General features: G+C 42.9%; 1 protein-coding gene across 2 annotated transcripts in view; it reads right to left on the bottom strand.

Annotated features, from left to right (window-relative positions):
- Tango6 (transport and golgi organization 6 homolog) overlaps positions 1-23,662 on the bottom strand; it is a 168,876-nt gene that overhangs the window by 93,903 nt on the left and 51,311 nt on the right. For both annotated transcript variants that reach the window (XM_055621412.1, XM_055621413.1), the window contains exons 13-14: positions 21,287-21,766; positions 16,974-17,031 (exon numbers count right to left, since the gene is read on the bottom strand). In XM_055621412.1, the coding sequence (XP_055477387.1) occupies positions 16,974-17,031; positions 21,287-21,766 (538 nt within the window). The remainder of the gene's footprint in view (positions 1-16,973; positions 17,032-21,286; positions 21,767-23,662) is intronic.

Raw genomic sequence — 23,662 nt, 5'->3', positions numbered from 1 at the left:
GATTACCCCTCCTCTGACTGGAAGCTCCATGAAGGCCACGCATGACTATTATTCTCTGAAGCATGCCCACCACACTTCTCTCAAACACAATAGTATTTAATAAGCAACTCCTACAGGAACAAGTTAGCTTTCATTATTAAGAGAAAAAAGGGGCAAAGATAATATATTTTACAATTCTCTTTTCCCCTGGCTCAGTTCTGACTACTGACAGGATCCAAAGAGGAGAATGTCAATATCTTCTATGAATTTTGTTTTTTAAAGACTTATTTCAGGGCTAGAGAAGTAACTCTTTAGTTAAAAGAGATTGATTCTCTTGCAGAAGACCCAGTTTCAGTTCCTCGCATGCAGAAGGCAGTTTACAACTACCTGTAACTCCAGCTCCAGGGGATCCCACACCTCTGGCCTCCGTAGGCACCCGGATGCACATGCACACTATACATGTATATTTTTTATGTATATATATATATATAAGCTTTTTAAATTTAACATATGAAGTTAAACCAAACTTTTGAAAGCACTGGGTCAGCCTAAAGACATCACAGGAAAGAGCAATTAATTTTGCTGTGTGTATGTTTTCTGTGTGTGTGTGTGTATATATGTGTGTATACACACACACACATATATATGACAGTGGTTACCCTTTTGTATCTTCTATTGTTCTCTACCTTTTAATGCTTTCCTTTTATTTCTATGTGTATGGGTATTTTACCTTCATGTATGTGGTCTGTGCACCCTGTATGCGTAGTGCCTGCAGAGGCCAGGAGGCGGCATTGAATACTCTGGGAATGGAGTTACAGATGGCTGTGAACTGCCTTGTGGGTTCTGAGAGTCAAACTGGTGAGTCATCCCTTTAGGCCTGTAATTCAACTTTTTAAATCACATGTTTATTTATTTATTTTGTGTGTGGGGGTCGTATATGTGCCATAGCACATGTGGAGGCTAGAGTGCGCAACTCCGGGAACTGGCGTTCTCTTCTCACCATGTGGGTTCTGAGGACTGAAGTTGGGTCAACGGGTGTGGCAGCAGGCACATTCACCTGAAGATCAATCTTGACAGCCCCTTCTTATTTTTTGGGAAAGTCTCTCACTGAACCTGGCTTATCAACCTAGGCTGAACTCTGGGGACTGGCCAGTCTCTGTCTGTGCCCCCCCAACCCCCGCATTAGGGTTATAGATGCTTTTATGTGGGTGTTAGGGCTCCAAATTCAGGCCCCACACTTGCACAGCAGGTACTTTACAGACTAAACCATCTCCAGGGCCCTCACTTCTCCATTGGTTTCTACATGAAGTCAAGACAACATTCAGGGAAAGAAAGGCTGAACACAAAGTACAAAGATGCTCCTTGAAAAAGACCTTCTAAGAAAAGGAACCTTAGCAATTGCCCTGGCAACTGGGTGTCAAGATGACCTAATTAGGTCTCTGGATGCTCAGGGTGTGCCATTTTCTCCCGGAGGTCAATTCACTTCCAACTTACCTTCCTCCTTAGGGACCAGCAGAGACACCCCGATCAGAAAGCAAAACCAAACATCAAAGTCTAAATCCAAATCTAAAAACAAGTTGCCAAACTGAGCAGATACTATGCAAGGATATTTTTCCACCATTGGCCAAGATCCGACATGACCAGAGACAGGAAAGCTGATGTTTTACTAAATAAAAAATGCTAAACTTATGATTCAGGAATAAAAGGATCTATATCAGGGTTAATAAAAAATGTAATTTCAAGGATCATCCTAATCACATCTGCTAAGATTGGGTATTTTAATTTGTATTTGAAATGAAAGGTGATGTAAGCTACTTGCTTTGTGGTATGAGAACAAGAAGAAGAGCAGGAATCCCCTCCAGCTGGTACCACAGAACAGCTCCAGTCAATCAGACAGCTCCCTAGAGAATGCAGGGCTCTGTACCTAAATATAGGTCTGTTTTACTTACAGACCTTTCTCTACTCTATTCTCTGTAATTTGTCCTTTAAAATGTCTCTCTTAAAAGGAGAATGGTTTGAGGGCAAAATTTACATAGCAATTCTTCAGGGAAGGTACTCACTGACTCCTTAAGAGCTTCTAAAGGAGACATTTGCAGCACCCCATCCCACAGTGTCTCACACTGGCCTTCTGCAGGGATCCTGCCTTTGCACCAGCTCATCTATATGATCAGGAAATGAAGGACTTGAAGGAAATTCTGAGAATGTCATGTTCTATGGCTGCCATGCTTGTTCTCCTGTCTGTAAGAGCAGGGGCCCCACCACTTGAGAAATGTGGGAAGACATTAGTGCATTATAGAAAGCCTTGGGCTAGGGGACTGACTGAAGACTCCATTACCCACTGCCTAGCAATGGAACACACGTCTTTCTGCTATTAGGGATGTTGGCTCTCACAGCCTTGTCGGAAGAAGCTAAGGGAACAAGTTGTTTCTGGCCACAGTTAGCACTTAAGACAGTGAGTGAAAATGGGAGCAAGTAATTAAAAACAACGAATAAGCACTATTCTTTCAACCCAGAAAACCCATCAACAAACCATTGCTCAGTCAAGGACTGGCATCTGCAAAGTTTCGCTGGAGTCTCACAGAAGGGCCTGGATGCCTGCAAACGGCTCCCAAAAGCTTCTCCTTCCCAGCCTGCTCACTCCTCCCTTCACACCACGCTGCTCCCATGTTTAAGAGGGTTTGCTGCTGCTGTTCCTAAAGATCTGAGTTTGGTTGTCAGCGCCCACGCCGGTGGCTCCCACCCTCCAGGGCACTTACATGCATGTGTGCACACATACAAACACTTTAAAAAGGGTAAAGAGTATAATTAGTAAGCATTAGTATGACTTTACACTGCTGTGCAATGAACATTACCATCTAATTCTAACCCAAAAAAACTTCATGTCCATATGTCACATGCTGTCCTGTCCTCCCTCCCTCTAGTAACTGCCACTCTTTTTGATATCCACAGATTGGCCTATTTTGGACATTTCACATAAATGGAATCATATGACATATGGCTTTTTGTGTCTAACTTCTTTCACTTAACCACCCTTTCAAGGCTTACTTATACCACAATATAAATCAGTAGTACTCCTTTTCTTTTTTATTACAAAATAAATCTGTATAAGTGTCAAATCTTACTTATCTGCTCATCAGGTGACAGCTGTTTTGGTTGTTTCCACCTTGTTTTGGGGCTACTGTACATAATGCTGATATGTGAGTCTTGCGTTCACTGTTTGCTGCGACTTCCTTTCAGTGTGGGGCTTGAACCCAGGTCCTTGCACATGCCAGCTAAGCACTCTACCTTTGAGCTACATCCCTAGCCTTTATTTTTTTTTCTCTCTCTCCTTTTTGAGATAGAATCTCATCTGCAATTCACTAAATAGACCACGTTGGTCTTGAACTTTTGATGATCCACCTGCCTCTACCTCCTAAATGCTGAGATTGCAACCACCACACCCATTCCTTTCCCTTCGGAAATCTTTCAGGCCTTCAGAACCAGATTGGGACTGCCAGGCATTCAGCCCTGTGCGCTGAGCAGCTACTGGGCTCTCAGCCTCCCCAGCATGTATTCAGCCATTGTTGCTTCCCAACCACTTTATGGAAGGCAATGTAATAAATCTACTTCAAACTTACATACTGAGACTAGTTTGTTGGTTCTGCTCATCTAGAGAACTCTGACTAATATAAGAGGTGAACAGGTCATGAAGACTAAGCTTTCACAAATGTATTAATGCCAAAATCATGGGAGTGGGGAGTGACTTCCTGAAAAGAAGAGTTCAGTCCTGTCACTCTTCAAGCCTTCTTATCACTGGTCTTCAAACCCACCTTCTGCCACAGGATGATGAGCACAAAGGCCCTGGCCAGATGTGGCCTTCAGACCTGGGGATTCTCAGCTTCAGGAACTGGAAGACTCAAACTTCTGTCCTCTACAAATAACTACCAGGTTCAGGCAATCTGTTACAGTCTTACAAAACAGGCTAAGTCCCAGAAGTGCTTCTGGAGCCTTCTCTGATGCTCCTGAGCACTACCAATACCTGCTGTGCTGGAAGCCAATGAACATGATGGGAAGCAGAGCAGGCAGAGTGAGGTAGCAGGATGTTTTAAAAGTTCCAGAGATTACCTGAAAAGTAACACCCTATACACTGTCAAACAAAAGTCAAGGAAGCATGTGATCAGCATACCATGAGTTAAATAAAGAGCTGGTTTATGAGAGAAGCACTGCCCACAGGCAGGCCTGATTCATGTCTGTGGAGACCATGAGGAAACTCGGCCCCACTGGGCATTGAAGCACTGTGGCTCTCTACCTTTTCCTCTGGCAACGGCATGGTCTTTTAGAACCAAAGAGATATTATTTTCAGATCCTAGTCCTGTCACTTAGTATCTGTGTCACTTCGGGCCACGTAGTTAATGCCATTGAGCCTCAATTCTCTCATTCTGAAACTTGCAGGGTTGCTATGATTGACATGTAACAGGCACTCGGTAGGTGGCAACTTTACACAACCTACTGCGGCTTCTCTGACATGACAATTATCCAGGGCAATCTTGGAAAGTGCAAATAATTGTGAAGTAGCTATTATTCTTTTCCTTATAGATAAAAGTACAAAACTGTTCGGTTCTCTGACATAAATCTGAATATTGACTTTTGACTGACAGAAGAAACTACTGGTCACAAAGCCCAAAGGTGAAGCTAGTATGAAATCTAAGTGTTTGGAGCTTTGAAATACCCCCAAGCCCCAATGTGGGACAGAGGAGGAAGGCACCACATAGATTCTGTGAACTGTGATAAGATAAAAAAAAAAAAAAAAAAAAAAAGTACAAAAGAATGAGAATCTCTGCAAAAAAGGCTGGTTCCAGCTCTGCACAGCGCTCGCTTTGTGATACCAGCAAGCCAAGTCTTCATTTAAGAAGTTGGTAGAGAGCCAGGCATGGTGGTGCACACCTCTAACCCCAGCACTAGGAAGGTAAAGACAGGTGGATCTCTGTAGTTAAGGCCAGACTGGTCCACATAGTGAGTTTCATGCTAGCCAGAGCTAGAGACTCTGCCTTTAAAACAGGGGGTGGGAAGGGTTGATAGAGTGCTTGCCTAGCCGTGGGCTGAATCCCCAGCAACACACAAACCCACCTGGCTTGGTGATGTAGGCCAGGAATTCTAGCACTAGGGAGGCAGAAGGAGGAGGATCAGATGTCCAAGGCCATCCTTGTCTACATATCAAGTCTAAAGCCAGTCTAGATTGCATGACACTCTGCCTCAAAATCAATCATTCAATCAATCAATCAATCAATCAATCAATAGGAAGAACTAAAGTGCTTTATTATATTTCAGGATGACTGATGGAATCCAGTGTTTCTATCCACATTATTAATAATGATCAAAAAGGAGATAACTGTCCATCAGCTGATGCTGGAAAACAAATGTGGCTAGCTGGTAGATATTTAATTCTGTTCTTGAGTAAATACTGAGAATCATTAATATCTATCATTATTTTTTTTCCGGAGGCAGGGGGAGGTTAAGACAGGTTCTCTCGGTATCCCTGGCTGTCCTGAAACTTTTTTTAAGGCTAACAACAGGGGCTCAGGAGTTAAAGGCTCATGTTGTTCTTGCAGAGGACCCAGGTTCAGTCCCCAGCACCCACATAGTTACTCACAACCACCTATAACTCCAGTCCCAGCGGGGTCCAGTGCTTGCTGACCTCTGCAAGCACCAGACACACATATGATGCACCAACAAGCATGCAGACAAAACACCCATCCACATGAAATAAAAATTAACAACAACAAAAAAAAATTAAAGCAAACAACAGGAACAATTCCTATTATTATCTGAAGAATTCTAGAAAAGCAACCTGCTGTGCCTGGGAGGTAAAAAGCAAGCTCTCAGGCACCTGAGGTGGTGGGTGCTCACTACCACACTTGACAAATTGACCATCCACAGACTGGATGAAAGAGAGAACAGGCTTCAAAAAAATGTACACATACATAGACACCCCCATGTTCTCTTGCTTTCCCTGTCCCTCTCTCTCTATCCCCTTCTCTCCCTCTCTCTCTCTCACACACACACATGCACACACATGCCCATGCACAGAGAGTAAGTAAACTTTTTTTTAAGGGACTAAGATCTAAATGACCTTCTATATGTGATCTTGGAGAAGAGGGTTAACTTAAGTGCCAGAGCCTATATCTATAAAATGAACTCAAAATGAACCATGTATCTAAATGTAAGTAGAGCTAAATCAATAGACTCTTGGAAGAAAATATAGAAATAAACCTACAGTGTCTTTTGTTGTTCAAAACAGGGTCTCACTGTATATTCCCATCTGGCTTGGAACTCACTCTGTAGATTAGGAGAGCCTTGACCTCACAGAGATCCTCCTGCCCTAAGTGCTGCGATTAAAACTGTGCCCCACATGTGACACCTCCATTACTTTGATTTGAGCAATAACTCATTAGAAATATCTCCAGGAGTTTAAGTAAAGGAAGAAAAGGTTAACAAATCAAAGTTCATTAAAGCTAATGAACTTGTGTTTCAAACAGTACCATACCCAAGAGAAAAAAAAAATATTCTACACACTGGCAGAAAATATCTGCAAATCATATATTTGATAAGAAAATTGTCTCCAAAATACACAGGGAAATATCACAGCCCAATAATAAATAAAACTGCCCAAAATGGAAATAGTGAGAATCTGAATAAATGTTTTTCTAAAGAAGACTTAAAAATGGACAAAAACTGATTAAAAGGTGTTCAACATCATCAGCAAAATATAAACCTAAATCCCATTAGGATAGTTGAAAGAAAGGGCCAGAAAACTAACAAGTATTGGCTAGTGGAGTTTTTGTTCATTGCTGGCAGATAGGTAAAATGGTATGGCCACTTAAAAAAAAATCTTAATGACTTATCTCTTTCATTTAGATATATGGTCTATTTTGATTTAATTTTTAGGTATGATATGAAATATACCATTTTATAGATAAGCATGGAGTTACTATATGACCTAACAATTTTCCCACCTGTATACCCAGGAAAAATGAAAAGATGTACCCAAAACTTTGTAAACCAGTGTTCACAGTGGCTGAGAAGTAGAAACAGGGCCATTGAGATAGCTCAGCAGTGGCCAAGCCTGAAGTCCTGAGTTTAGTCCCTGAGATCCACATGATGGAAAGAGAGAACCAACTCCTACAAGATGTCTTCTGACCTCCACAGGTGCACCCTTACACACGCACACACACTAAATTAATTAATTAAAAAAATTTGGAGCTGCAAACAACCCATCTGTCCATGAGTTGATGATGAAAAAATAAAATGGAGCTATTCAACACAATGAAATATTAATTTATAAAAAGGGATGAACCATGTTATTATTGGATTATTATTACCTTAAAATAATCCTATATGGAAAGGAACTAGAAAGAACAAAACAGTGGGCTGACTCCATTGCCATGATTCCATTTATGTGAATGTCTAGAATAGGCAAATCCGGAGACACAGAGTAGCTTTGGGTGATGGGTTTAAGGTTGTGGCATAGCACCTGTTTGGCACATGCAAGGCCAAGCATTACAAAAACCAAACAAAAAATGCCCATCAGTGGTTGCCAGGGCCTGGGGGAGTGACTGATGTGGGTATAGGATACTAAAAAATATGCTACAGTCAGACATCAGTGATGACGGTCTTGGTCAGTGATCTATTGCTGTGAAGAGACATCACAACCGTGGCAAGTCTCATCAAGGAAAGCATTTAATTCGGGCTTGCTTTCAGTTTCAGAGTTTTAAGTTATTGTCATCATGATGGGGAGCATGGTGGCAGGCAGGGTGACATGGTGCTGGAGAAGCAGCTGAGGGGTCTACATTTAAATCCACTGGCAGCAGGAGAAGAGAGCCACTGGGCCTGGCTTGTGCTTCTGAAACCTCAACGCCCACCTCAGGTGGCACACTTCCTCCTGCAAGGCCACACCTCCTAATCCTTCTATATAGTGCCACTCCTTGCTGAATAAACACTCAAACATATGAGCCTATGGGGCCATTCTTATTCAAACCACCACACTGTCTAAATCTTTATATGTGTATGCATATTTATGTTCATGTGTGTGCGTATGTGCATCAGGTGAACATACATATGTGTGAATGCATGGGGAGGTCAGAAGTCAACATTAGTGTCTTCCTCAATCTCTGTCCACCTTACTTTTTGAGACAGGGTCTCTCGCTGAACATGGTACTCACCAGTTCAGCGAGAATGGGTGGCCAGTAAGCTCCAGCGACCCACCTGTCTCCATTCCGCAGTGCTGGAATCACAGACATGCTCCTCCGCTCTCAGCTTTTTATGTAAATCCTTGGAAATGGAACTTGGGTCTTCAGACTTTTGAGGTAAGCAGTTTACCAACTGAGACATCTCCCCAGAACCCCCCGTTTTGTGGGGGAAGAGGCTCAGAAAGATTCACATAGCTCAGGCTGGTATTAAACTCACTACATAGCCAAAGGTGACTTTGAACTGTAGATCCTCCTCTCTCGCCTTCCCACATTGGGGTTATATCTCTGTATACTAAGAAACACTGACTTGCATTTTTTTTTAATTTGGGGCATTTTAGGAATGTAAATTATATCTCAAATAAGTTCTAAAGGATGAGGACAATGTCTGCTTCCCTGCTAACCTCAAGACTTTACTGAGCGTGTAAGGAGAGACACTCAGTAAATGCTTGTGTGTCAGGTAGGCACTCAGAAGCCTGGTGAGAGCAGAAAGAAACCTCCCTGTTTCAAGGGCATAAACGGAGAAGCAAACATCACAGGACTACATTCCAAATTTCCACGCCAAATCCAATAAATGAAATCACTTCAAGGGAGACAGAAGTATTTTCAGCTAATGGTTTCTTAACTTTACTTGAGGTAGAAATCTGAGACTAAGATAAAGGTTGATGGCTGGCAAGTTCAGGCTTGTAATTCTTCTCGGTTTGAAACTCTAAAAATCTTGTCATCTTTTTATACACCACCACCACCCCTTTTGTGCCTTCTGCCTTCACTCCCTTTGGCGCTTTTGAAAGAAATGAAGAAGAAAGAGGGTGGAAAAGGGCGTGATTTGCCTAGGCATGTCAGGATGTCTAAATTCCCTTCCTTTACACACTGGCATACTTTCCCCTCCCAGGCTTTGGCTCAGAGTATAGGCTTCCTTCCTTCCTTCCTTCCTTCCTTCCTTCCTTCCTTCCTTCCTTCCTTCCTTCCTTCCTTCCTTCTTCCTTCCTTCCTGTTTGTTATAATTGTTTTATCCTAAGAATGTAACTTAGTGGCAGTGTGCCTCTATTTTTTGGTTAAATTTATTTTTGGTTTTTAAAACAGGGTTTCTCTGTAAAAGGAACTTTTATTCGCCTGTTTCAATTGCTGTCTTGGAGGATTACTGCCTCTATCTGCAAACTTAGGCCTAGCTTCCACTCTAACCTATCCCTAGAAATTTTCAGCCTCTGAGACTTACTGCTGAATGAGCTCACCCTTTCTTGTTCTCAATGAACTCACAGAGCTGGCTGGTTCAACTCAGCTGTTCTGACTCAAACTCATCTCCCAGCTGAGATATTCAATCTGCTTTCTCTTTTGGACCCTGAATTACTCTGCTTGGCCTCAAACTAACTCCAACAATCTTTTCTAATCTTCTGGCTCATTCTCATTCTCTGGCTCCTTCTGTCTTCACCTGAGTTGTCTCCCTGCAACCTGTCTCTCTATTGCTGTTCTAGTAAAACTGCCTCTTCTTTCTGCATTACCCTTTAAGTAGCTTCCCTTTCCTCTCTTCTTGTAAGAGTTGCGCATATCCTACTTGTCAACTCTTTCTCTGATTTGTCACCTTTTTCTTCCACTCAATTAGACATCACTTTCAAACATGGGTGCTTCCTTTTACAAACTAAAATTACCTTCATTGTTTGTGATTAAAAGTGTGTACCATCATGCCTGGACCTAGGCTTTTTTTCTTTACCTGAAACTTGCTCTATTCCAGGCTGGCCTTGAACTCAGATCTGTTTGCCTCTGTCTCCTGGATTAAAGGCGTGTTTGTATTCCAGCCAGATCACACAGACCTAGAAAGACTTTGGATGTGTTCTCTTATCAGAGCAGCCAAGTTCTGAATTAAAATTCCTCCACATTTCTCTGTGTGTAGCCCTGGATGTCCTGGAACTCACTCCGTAGACCAGGCTACCCTCAAACATACAGAAATCTGTCTGCCCCTACCTCCCAAGTGCTGGGAGTAAAAAAAGGTGTGCAACACCACTGCCCAGCTGGTAGTGTGCCTCTGTAGCATGCAAGAGGCCCTGGGTTCAATACCATAGCTCTTTCCCCAAAACACCATCGCAGCCAAAGCTTCTTTTAACACTAAGACGGAACACTTGAATCCCTGAAACGAAGAATGTTCTTTAAGAGCAGTGACTTGGAGAACATCTGAACAGATCCATAGCTGGATAAATTGTCTGGCCACAGATCTTTTTTTTTTTTTTTAATTTTACGTACATTAGTGTGAAGGTGTCAGATCCTCTGGAATTGGGGTTACAGACAGTTCTGAGCTCCCATGTAATGCTGGGAATTGAACTCTGATCCTTGGAAGATCAGACAGTGTTCTTAAAAACTGAGCCATCTCTCCAGCCCCCTGAGCACAAGTTCTTACTGAATAGAATCACTTGTCTATTTATCACATTTATTACAGGACTTACATTCAAAGCTGCCCTTAAAATTTTATAGTACAGGCTGAGGAAGTGGCTCAGTAGGTAAGATACTTGCCATGCAAGCTTGAGGACCAGAGTTTGAACCCCAGATCCCACATAAAATCTCAGTGGAAGCTGGGAGTGGTGGCACATGCCTGTAACCCCAGCACTCACAGAGGCAGAGGCAGGTGGATCTCCATGAGTTTAAGGCCAGCCTGGTCTACAAAGCAAGTCAGGACAGCCAAGGCTACACAGATAAAAACCTTGTCCCCCCAAAAAAATCCAAAAAAACAGAAAAACCAACCAACCAAACAAACAAACAAACAAAAAACTGGGTGGATACGGCAGCCACTTGTAGCCCCAGCACTTAGGTGACAGAGACAGCAAATCCCTGGGGTGAGCTGACCAGTTAGATTAGTCAAACCAGGGAGCCCCAGGTTCAGCTAGAGACCCTGCTGCAGTAAATGAAGTGGGAGAAATCAGCAAAGAGAACCACTGTCAACTTCCGGCTTCCACATCCATGTGCACACTTGCATACTTTGTACACACATGTGCACACATATACCCTCCCAGTGAAACACACACACACATTAAAAATAAACTGCCAATCCCTCAATACATTAAGGGACAACCAAAGTCATATCTTAACTCCTATCTTAGGAGAGAGAGGACTTCTACTTTGTATAAATTTCCTTGTCATTGAAAACATTTTTAATGTTTTTTGCAACAGGGTATCACTAAGTAGACCTGGCTGGCCTCAAACTCAAAGATTTGTCTGCCTCTCCCTCCCAGTGCTAGAATTAAAGGTTTTTGCCACTGCCCTTAGCATGGAACTCAGCAACTTTACACACAGTTTTCTATCTGAAGCATTTGCTAGGACAGCTCACACACCAGCATTTTCCCAGTGTGAAGAGCAGATGTGCAGATATTTTTCACAAAAGTCAAGTTTAACTATTTGGAAACTTAGTTCTTAGACTGTGAACAGACAACACATGTAGCAGAAATTCTTAAATCAGACAAGAATAAGGGGGCTGCAGAGATGGCTCAGCAGTTAAGAGCACTGTCTGCTCTTCCAGAGGTCCTGAGTTCAATCCCCACCAACCACATGGTGGCTCACAACCATCTATAATAAGATCTGGTGCCTTCTTCTGGCCTGTAGGCAGAACACTGTATACATAATAAATAAAGTATTTAAAAAAAATCAGACAAGAATAGATATTTACTGTAGGAATGACTTTACTCAGCCCCTTTCTGTTCTCTGCCTTTACTGTAGACAGAATTTGTGAGCAAATACATTTTTGAAAAAAATCTAAAATACACCAAGTTGAGCAGAAAATACCCATGAATCCATGTAGGTAGTCTGAGAAAAAGAAAGATGTAAATGCACTCACAGTTCCCAAAACTAAATGCTTTCCAGAACACACTCTGGTACCTCCTGTCCTGAGGGGTACCAACTTGTTGAAGTGATTTGGGCATGTACAAGTGGCACTGACCACACAGGTGGGAAAATTCAGCTCCCTTTTTTCTTAAGGGAAATTCACCTAAGGCCTTGCTTTTAAGTATGTATTACAGACACCAAAAACATCAATTACTTCAATCTTGTCCATCTTGGGGAGGTGAGAACAGAAATTCCACGTCTCCCTACCTGCCCTGTTCTTCATCACAAATTAGGTACTGACTGATTAGCACACCAATTAAAACCACTGAGAACAAACACAATAGCAACAGCTGCAGTTTTTACAGCAGAACCCAGAGGCTAATGAGCCCAATGAGTTAACCGGCCAAGCTTTTTTCAGGCAACAAGGTTGCCACATTAGAGTGACATACCATCACTTCCAAAAGCCCAGACCGAAAACCAGAAAAGGTTGTGCAGAACATCTCCTTGGAAAAACACAGGCGACTTGGTTTCTGAAACTTGCATTTAAAGGAGCCCTGGGTTCTCCATTCATTGATTTCTCTGGTTTCCTCAAGTATCACTCCTTGTCCGGAAGCCTCATGGGGCCTCCTGCACACTGTTGAGTCCCACTCTTGTCTGACCTCCACAGGCACAGAGCATCTCTCTCACCTCTGACTTTCTGTGCAGGCCAGATGATTTGCTTTGGCCAAAAGAATGAAAGAGAAGTGGCAGGACACCTGTCCCTAGAAGCGGCCTCCAACACTTATGCTTGCCTTCCGACACTTCTGACATCCCCACAAGAACAGGACACTGTCAGGGACAACCAGGCACTCATGCAGAGCTGCCGGCCAAGCCTGGCCTGGGTCTCTTAACCCTCAGCTGGTCTGCAGATAACGAGTGATAAGGACTAGTGCTTTATGCCACTGTGGTGAGGTCTTGCTAAATAAGTTACTGACAGGACTGGGCTCCTTAAGGTTGAGATCTGAGAAGATCCATACATCAGTGCCACCTAGCAATCCAACAAAAGTGCTAAGTGTGATGATGAAGATGTTGACAATAGTGACGACGCTAAATTGCTAACAACTCACATTCATGGAGCACCATACCCTGAGAACTTTCAAAACACTAACTCATTTGAGCTGGGGTGAAGCTTACCTATATAGAAGGATTGAGAAGACAGCAGAGGGTTCCTATATGCTTCACAAACAGTTGCCTCTTATTGTTTTTCATGTATTTTTGTGTCAACAAGATGGCTCAGGTGGGCAGAAGTGCTTGCCTTCAAGCCTGATGACCTCAGATCATCAGATCATGGAACCACATGGTAGGAGGAGAGAACCAATTTGTAAGTTGTCCACTGACCTTCATAATAAGTACCATGTGCACACACATACACACATGAATGAATGGATGAATGAATGAATGAATGAATGAACGAATGTAAAAATAGCTCTTTATTTTTTTGAGGCAAAGTGGTGAAAGAAGTTAGTTATGTAGCCCTGGCTGGCTTTGAACTTGTTATCTTCCTGCCTCCGCCTCTCCTAAGAGACAAAAAATATCCTATCAGGCTTAGACTTATTGACTGACTGACTGACCTTATTTATTTATTTAATGTGTTTTGTCTGTATGTTTGTCTGTGTACCATGTATGTGCCTGGTGGTGCCCCAAGAGGTACCAGCAGAGGGAGCTGGATCCCCTGGGATTGGAATACAGGTTGGAGTTCCACGTGATGCTAGGAATAAAATCCAGGTCCTCTGGAAGAGCCACTGCTCTCAACCAGAGTGATCTCCCTTGTCCTGACTGACTTAATGTGACAGAATCTGGCTCTCCGCCCAGGCTGGCCCTGGAACTCAAACGATTCTTCTTTCTCAGCTTCCTGGAGAGCTAGGACTATTAGGCACACCCTATGATGCCTTTTTTAACCTACCCCCTCTTTTTAGGGGGTTTATTTGTTTGTTTTGAGACAGGGGTCTCTCTTTGTAGCCCTGTCTGTCCTGGAACTCACCATGTAGGCCCCCGAGATTCACCTGCCTCTGCCTCTCAAGGATTAAATGCATATGCCACTACATCTGGCTTCATTTTCCCCTATTAGCTTATCAGTATGATAGGAGTTGTCACAGATAACAAAGACATTGATACCTCATTCTCAAGTCAAGCCCATAACTTATTCATGCTTCCTTAGTTCCCTGACCCAATATCGGTTTTCTAGTCTAGGACCCCATCTACCAAAATACATTACATTGAATTTCCTTAGGCAAAGAGTAATGGCAGGCCTAGTCTTTACTAAATTTTGTCTTATTTGGTAACTCTTTTATTAAGCTATTATTTACATATCACAAACTCTGCTCATTTGAAGTATATAGTTCAGGGGCAGAGATGCACGGATGTCCAAAGCTCACTGGCCAGCCAGTCTAGCTAAAAGGGTGAACTCTATTTTCAGTAAGAGGCTTTGTCTCAAAAAAATAAATAAATAAATAAGATGAAGAGTAATAAAACAAGACATCCAATGTCAACTTTGGCTTCTGTAAATGTGCGCATGGGTGAGCACACCCACAAGTGCATAGACACTTACACCACTTTTGCACATACACGAAAGTGCAATTCAAAATCCTTTGATGATCATAAAATTGTACAACTATCACCCAAATAACTGCAGAATATATTCATCATTCCCAGAGAAACCCCCATCTGGCCCCTGATAACCACTGATCTACTTTCTATTTCTAAAACAGCATTCTGAGAACTTCACAGAAATGGAGTCATAAAATATGAAGTACTTTGTGACCACCTTCTCTTGCTTGACATAATGCTTTCAAAGTTTATGTTGTATCATATCTCCTTCTTAAATAGCAAAAGTAAATGTCCTTGAATATATACACCTCAGCCCACTTATCCACTCATTGGCACTCAAATGGCAGCTGGCATTCATTTCCTCCTTCTGGAGACTGAAAAATGCTGCTGTGACACACAGCGTTTGTGGAGATTTCTGTATACACCTAGGAATGAAACAGAGTCCAGTCCATGCCGATATTTTTAAGGACCTGCCGGATCATTTTGAAAGTAAATATGCCATGGTATTTTCCTCATGTGACTGGGTAATGTCATCAAGTCGATGGGACTGGAAACAAGCATCAGGGCATACTAGAGGCAGAAAGACACCTGAATGTGGACAGCACCACTTCCCAGGCAGGGCTCCCAGGATGACCAGACCAGGAAGGAAGCTGTCAGTCATCATCATCTGCTGCCCCACTGTGGCTTCAATGTGGCCCACACTGCCTGGCTGCCTCCCCTCCTGCTGTCATGCCTGCCCTGCCATGATGGACTGTGCTCTCAAACTGTGAGCCAGAGAAACACTTCCTTTCTTAGGCGCTTTTTTGTCAGGTGTGCTGTTGTAACAATGAGAAAAATAACTAATGCACACACTAAGTTCCATTTGAACTGATAAGAAATTAGAGGTGTTAAAGTCTTTGCCAAAGTCTGTTCAGCTGAGAGGCAGGTGCACCTAGGCAGTCTGCCTCCAGGGTCCCAGTTCTTGGCACCAAAGGAAACAGGCTACTGTAGCTGTCCCACTGTGTGATCCTGCCCCTTTTGGAAAGAGTGGCTAGCTTTCTATTCTCTTCTAGGTATGGAATCTATAAACCAATAGAAATGTAGAAAACAAAGAAGAAAGAAAATGATGTCCACATTTTCTGGCTTGAACTCCAGTGTTAGAGCCTTATATATGGTAGGCAAGTACCCTGCCACTCAACTACAGTTTAGCTCCATATGTCTGTTTGTCTGTTGATTTGTTTATATATATATATATATATATATATTTTTTTTTTTTTTTTTTTTTTTTTAATTTTTAAGACAGGGTTTCTCTGTGTAGCCTTGGCTGTCCTGGTCTCTCTTTGTAGACCAGGTTGGCCTTGAACGCACAGTGATCTGCCTGTATTTGCCTCCCCGAGTTCTGGTGTTTTAATTTTTTTTTTTTTTTTTGAGACAAGGTTTCCCTATTATACAGCTCTGGCTGTCTTGGAACTTACTATGTAGATCAGGCTGGCCTCAAACTCACAGAGATCCACCTGCCTTTGCCTCCTTAGTGTTAGATTACAGACATTGTTCCAGCATGCATGGCTCCATATATTTTTTAAATATTTATCTTATTACTTATTTATGTGTATACATACATATATGGGTATGTGCACCTGTGCAATGCCCACAGAGGTCAAAAGAGGGCATTAGATCCTCTGGAGCTACAATTATAAGTCATTGTGGTTCTCTGTAAGGACAGTATGTACTCAGCTGCTGAGCCATCTCTCCACCTCACGAATTTTTTTAATGAAGAAATATTAAATATTTCTTTATAATAAAGAATCTGAGGTTGAGATGCGGTTCACTGGTGCTTACTTGTATAAAGACCAGGATTTACATCCCAGCACACCACACATGTACACACACACCAGAAGCAAAAACAAAAACACACCAAAAATAACAAAACAAAGAAACCGTTAAAATGAAACAAAAACATTTGAAAACACAGAAAACCTTGGGGCTTTTCTTTGTGCATGTATATGTGCATACTTGAGTGTGAATGTGTGTGTCTGTGTGTACATGCACATGTGTGCCATGGCTTCCACCATGTGGCTCCTGTGATTGAACTCAGGTCATCAGGCTGTCCTCTCCCTTTATGTGCTCAGCAATCTCACCAGCCCCCACGAAAAGTTAACATTATAAGTGTTCACATATGAACCATTCTTTACCTCTCAAAACTGAAGGAAATAGGACTTAATCTCTAGAATGATGAAGTAAATATCAAACTTCATCATTTGGAGACACTGAAACTCTCTGGAATGTTGTTATTATCACAGTGTCCCACTTGGGACACAGAAAGGTGGACAAAACGAGCAGTTGTGTCTTGTGGCTGCATCCCTCAAGTGAGCATGATGCCATTGTTGGTCCACACTAACTTACCCTGAATTGCAGATAGATAGACAAAAGTGTCTTCATGCTCCAAGTTCTCCAAGAATATCTGGAAGCACAAAACAGAATAAGATGATTCTCAAAGAGCAAGAAAGAGATGGAACCCTTTATCCACTGCCTCAGAGGACTGCATACTTTTCCTCTTGGTAGAAATTGGTCTGATACAGAACTGTGTGAGGAAAATACTGTATTTGCTTCAAGTCCCATTTTCCTCTAATAGTTCAAAGAGTGGAGGGATTGAGGGAGAAAATCCTTGGCATCATTAAGTATATACTAGCTAGTCATGGAAGTCAATATGTATACGAACAATCAGCAGGTAAAAACTTGATGTGCAAACCTGGCAGCCTGAGTTTGATCTCTGGATCTGGATCCCATGGTGGAAGAAGAAAACCAACCCCCAGAAGTTATGCTCTGACCTCCACAAGCACACTGCAGCACAATTATACCCACACTCACATACTACAATAGCCATAAAACTTTGTTTTTGTTCTTCAAAACAGGGTTTCTCTGGGTGGACCAGGCTGGCCTTAAACTCTGCCTGCTTCTGCTTCCCGAGTGCTGGTGTTAAAGGCATGCACCACCACACTCAGTTCATAAAACTTTTTAGAAAGAACAATCCTCAATGTTTTTCTGTGCTAGCCCATGGACAACATTTTCAACACAGGTGGCCAGATACCGCCTGACCCTTTCCTCTGAGCTAACACAGCACATGGGATTGCAGGGGAGACAGATGTTATTACAGAGGCAATTTTATGTCTATTCCACTTTTTAAATATCTTGCAAATTGTAGCCCTTTGATTGACACTGCTAACAAACTACTCTCATTCTTTCCCAAATTATGAACTTTTCAAGGTGCCAAATGCAATATGGTCTACCTAGAAAACACTATGATTTCAAGTTATTTAGGCCCTGACATGGGCACAAGGGAAAGAAAGCAGCATGTACCCATGTTCTTCTTGCTTGCTCTCTAGGGAAGGTGCCTGCTCACACAGTCTTGATTTTAACTTCATGCTGTTGGTGTCTATCCTACTGAGGGAGAGCTGAAGATTAGTCTGGATAGGATGATGACTAGAGTGGAAAACGTTGGGATTGCATATGGAATGAGGGAAACTTAATCCAGATCGGTAGCCATGAGAATAAAGAATAAGGCTGGGCACAGTGGCTCATGCATATAATCCCAGCACTTACAGAGGCAGAGGCAGAATCAGGTGGATCTCTGTGAGTTTGAGTCCAGCCTGGTCTACAAAGGAAGTCCAGGACAGCCATGGCTACACAGAGAAACCTTGTCTTGAAAAACCAAAAAAAAAAAAAAAAAGAGAGAGGGAGAGAGAGAGATTTTAAAGAAAAATAATACTTGGCAGGTGTCTTGGCTAGTTTTTCATCAATTTGACACAAGCTAGAATCATGTGGGAAGAGGGAACTTCAACTGAGAAAATGCCCATCATCAGATTGGCCTGTAGGCAAGGCTAGAGGGCATTTTCATGATTAATAACTGATGTGGGAGGGCCCAGCCTATGGTGGGTGGTGCCTCTCCTGGGCAGGTGGTCCTGGATTCTATGAGCAAGCCACAGGGAGCAAGTCAGGAAGCAGCACTCCTCCATGGCCTTCGCATGAGCTCCTTTCTCCAGGGACCTCCCTTGACTTCCCCAAATAGACTATGACCTAGGATATGAAAGCCAGGTAAACCTTTTCCTCCTTAAAGTTGCTTTTGGTCACAGCAATAGAAACGCTAACTAAGACAAGAGGTCTAAAAGGTAGAAAGAAGACAGGAACAAGAGCGGGCTATGAAGTAGACATGTCATGAAAGCAGAAAGGGCTTCATGCGGGAGAAACAAGTCAGGCGGGGGGCCAGGAGGACAGTTATGGGAGGTGCAGGTAGGAGAGACAGTCCTGATTGCCAACTTGATAAGATTTAGAGTCACCACAAAAATAAACCTCAGGGCACGCCTGTGAGGGGACTTCCAGACTGAGTTAACAGAGGTGGAAGACTCATCCTAAATGTGGGTGGCTGCTGCTGCTGTTGCAGTTGTGGTCCTGTACTGAATCAGTAGGAGCAAGGAAGCCAGTGAGCTGGTTGAGCAAGCAAAGGTGGCTACCACAGAGGCAGATGATCCAAATCAGTCCCTGGAACCGACTCCTTACAGTTTGTCCTCTGATCACTACAAACCCACTGTGGTGCCCACACATCTTCCCCAACTGCACAAGGTAGAAACTTAAATGTCACAGAAAACGCTTGCTTATTCTTTCTTAAAGAAAAAAAAGAGGCTGAGCATTCTGTGCCTCTGCTTCCTGACTGCAGAAACAAAGTGAGCAGCTGCCTCAGAGCCTGCCGCCGTGACTTCGCAACCATCATGGCCTGTATTCTCAACTACAGCCAAAACCAACCCTTTCTTCCTTAAATGCTTGTCAGTTGTTTGGACATAGCAATGAGAAAAGCAACACACAGAACAAGAACAAAATATAATGATACAGGCATATGAAAATTTCATACTAAAACCATTTCCTTGCACAATAACAAAAACTAATTTAAAAAGTAAAAGGGAAGAGTGTGATGGTGCATGCCTATACTTGGGACATAGAGGTAGGAGGATCAGGAGTTCAAAGCCAGTCTGGGCGACATGAGACCTTTTCTCAAAAATTCAAAAATAAGTCTGGCATGATGGGACATACTTATAATCCCTTTGGATATAGAGGCAAGAAGACCTGGGTTTCAAGGTCACCCCTTGGCTATGTATTAAGTTCAAGAACAGCGTGGGCTACCTGAGGCTTTGTCTCAAAAAAAAAAAAAAAAACCACAAAAATAAGAATAAAACAAGAGATGAACAGGGCTGGCAGATGGCTCAGTGGGAAGTGTCCTCTGAGCAAGCAGGAAGGCATGAAGACCTTCAGCCTCCTCCTTCAGAGCTCAGCACTGGGAGGTGGAGACAGAAGCCTGCCAACAGCCAGTCTAACCAACACTGTGTCCCAGGCCCAGTGAGAGACTGTCTCAAAAGCAAGATGGAGGAGAGTGGTAGAGGAAGACTCCTCATGTTACCCTCTGGCCTACACACACACACACACACACACACACCCACACACACACACGGAATATATTTGTGGAGTATCCCCACAAATTTATATTTCTTAGTAAAAAAATAATTGGTAAAACTTAGTAAACATAGCAGATGAAGATTAAATGCTGTTAAAGGAAATTTCAAAGGTGGTCACAGCAGTACTATGTAAACTAGCACACTAAGGGATATTTGAGGAGATAATAGTTTCTCAAAGAAGATTTCTGAGTGTCAATATTATTTCCCTGACAAAAAAATCCTTGATATGTGTCTGCATTTCTCCTGTAAGAGGGAGATAGCACAATATTACAGTTGTAAGCATGAGAGACAGTGTTAATGCATGGCTTGGCTCAACAAAGAGCAGGTAGTATTATAATTCCAGGATCACACTAATGGAAATAGATGTTTTCCATCAAAGTTACAACTTGTGGTCTAAGGACTAAACACATAGATCACCATGATCACTACCCAGGCTCAGAAAAGTTGAGTGAGCCGTCCAAGAAGCAGAAATTGGGTGCCAGGCAGTAGTCCAGGCCCCTTGTTCATCCTCCAGCCCACACTAGTCCCACGGACTTCCACAAGAGGGAAAGATCCCACTAAGCAGTGTGCACTCTGCTACATCAGTCTAGAACACCAAGGACAGCTTTTTTGCTGTGGTGGAGGCAAAAGAGAGGAGGAGACCCCGTTTGACCCGATGCTCCTCTCTGAGAGCCCCAAGCAGAAGTGCGGTTTACCTAGGATGGGCATCTTCCCATCTGGGGTTTGCTCATGCTAGCCCGCTGCCTTCTTTCTCATGCTAACACTTGGCCGGTTTGCTAAAGCTGTATGAAAATCAGCCTCTCCCAGATTTTTTTTCTTCCTGATTAGCCACCACACTGCTCATGTACAAAAATTCTGATACTTTGTTCAGGTTCAACTGAGCAGCCATATGTGGTCTTCTACACCCTTCCTACCTTAATCTGGCTTCTCAACAATTAAAGTTCCTGGACGATAATCCAAGACAATGTTTGACACATAGTCAATGTTTAAAAAAATACCTGAGTTGGGCTGATGGCACATGCCTTTAATCCCAACACTCAGGAGACAGAGGCAGGTGGATCTCTGTGAGTTAGTTCCAGGTTAGCCTGTTCAAAATAGTGAGTTTGAGGCCAGCCAGGACTCCACAGTGAGATCCTGTCTCAAAACAACAAAGACCCTGAGTGGAAGGCTCGCCCTTGGCTGCTGCCTGCACTGTGTCACTTGTCCTCTACTCACCTGGAGAAGCTTCTTTTGCTCCTCAAGGGCTCTGGCTTCTCTGTGCTCCACCCACTGGGACAGGGTGCGCAGGGCAGCAGCCCGGGTGGGAACCTGGGGATCATAGGCTGCTGAGAGAGCCTCCCGGAACTGTTCTGTGGTTACACTTCCAGGGGGCTGGCTTGTTGAGGTACTGGGCTCCCTGAAACCTGGGCCTGTTCTGACAGGGGTCTGCTCTTGTTCAGGGCGGCTCTGAGCTACTTCTGTGGATGTGTCATGACTGCTTTGTGGCCTTTCTTCTGTTTTCCAGTCCGGGTCTTTTTTGTTCAGGGTACTTTGAGCAGCTGTGCTGACAGTCTCAGTGGAGAAGGCTCCATGAGTAGAGATGGTAATTCGGAGATCGGCAGCGAGTTCTTGGATGACAGGGTCAGGGTATGTGTTAGAGACCTTTTCCAACAGAGGCAGCAGCTGCTTCAGGACTGCAAAATCACTTGACTTCAACTATAAAATTAAAATGTAGAAACATTAAGTTGAAATTAATGTGAAAATGCTAATAAGTGAATATACGGGGCAATAATCATGTCATGTTTAAGGGGCACTCAGCACACTGCCTAGGACTATTTGCTAAACACCCAAGAACTATTTGCTAAATAATTACAGCTAACATGTAAAACTGATCACTGCCATATACAGACACTAAGGATGGATCTCCCTTCCCTATAGCAATACGTGACTAATGTTCCCAACACACCCATGGTTTATGAGCTCTGAAGCTTGCTTATTGAGGGAGAGGGCAGTGTTTTTAAACCTTTAAAAGCCTAAGCCCTTTGATAAATATTAACAAACAAACCTGCCTCCTTAGTTAAAAAAAAAATACTCATTTCCTTTCTTTTCTCTTCCTGCCATTTGTCTACCCATCCATGCTGTTTATTAGCTGCTAGAGTAGGCTGGTTAACAACGCACAGTAAGCAGGAAATGCCTGCTTGAGAGGCAACAGCAATTAAGAATAAATGATATTCTTCAGAGAGTGTCTAGCCCAGAAAAGGGGAGAAAGGAAAGGGCCGAAGTGGAACCAGTCAATTCTCCTTACTGAATGAACAGGCTCTCAGCAGGAGTACCCACTCTTTGCTTCTCCACTCTGTGGCAGACCCCTGGTTTGCTTCCTGTTTTGCTATGGTTCTGATATGTAGGTCAACTACACCTAAAATATAGACACATGCTTATTACAATTTTTTTAGAGTTATTTATTCTATTTTATGTGTGTGACTGTTTTGTCTGTACACCATATGAGAGCAGTGCCTGAGGAGACCAGAAAAGGGAATAAGACATCAGGTCTCCTGGAACTGGAGTTAGATGGTTGTGAGGTACCATGTGGGTACAGGGAACCAGGTCTGGGTCTCCTACAAGAGCAACAAGAGCTCTTTATCTCTGAGTTATTTCTACAGTCCTCAGGAAAATTTTTTTCCTGAAGAGTTTAAACAATGGCCTTTAGCAAAGAAAGGAAAACAGGAGGGAAAAAAGGGAGGTGGGGGAGGAAGGAAAGGAAGGGAAGAGAAGGGAACAGAAGGAACAAGAAGACCTAAACAGCATGGTATAAGGGCAAGCTAAGAGGGCTGTCCCTTGAGAGAAAGATACACCACCTTTGGCGTCTCAGTAATTAACCTCACTATGAGATCTGGGCTTAAGGACTAAGAGTCCAGCCTTTAAGTATTACATTCTATTGCTGCCATAAAAAAAATATGCCTTCAGTTTATCCTAAAAAAAGGCCAGATGGTTTACTCAGCTTCACTAACCAGGGCAATAGTGGACCTACGGGCTCTGCAATACCAAGCAGAAACCACTTCCTAAGGGACAGGGAAGACTCCTCAATGTAATACTTTAACTGATGACCAAGCCTGGAATTTAGAAAATGAGTATGGAATTATAGTCGTCTTGTTGGCAATCTTAAACCTGTACTTTCTCCAAATTAACTCCTCTTCCCAGACACGATGTTTTAATAATCACCTTAATTACATGAATTAGAAAGGAATGAAGAAAGGCCCCGATGCTGTTAGATTCTGGTTCATTAGCCAAAACAATGACTCCTCACAGGGAATATGTAGAGCACGGTGTTCTAGGCTCTAAAGCAAAGACTTAGAATGACAGGAGTCAACTCAAACCACAGTCCTCAAGTGTGACTTTACTGTAACTACAAGACAAAACATAGCCTTACTAAGAACAGGCAGGGACACTCCTGCCTGTTCTTCAGGGAAAAGGATTTTATCTGGGTTTTTGTCAGTGTTGATCCCATTTCTCACTGGATTTACTTTGCATTCTTAATTTCATATTTCATATGTCTGAAAAAATAATTTTTTTTGGCTCAGGTTCCAGAGTCAAAGGGCTGGAGAGAGAGTTCAG

The sequence above is a fragment of the Psammomys obesus genome, unplaced genomic scaffold (assembly GCF_907164565.1).
Source record: "Psammomys obesus unplaced genomic scaffold, mPsaObe1.curated_primary_1811, whole genome shotgun sequence".
NCBI lineage: Eukaryota > Metazoa > Chordata > Mammalia > Rodentia > Muridae > Psammomys > Psammomys obesus.
This window is presented reverse-complemented; position numbering and strand designations above follow the sequence as displayed.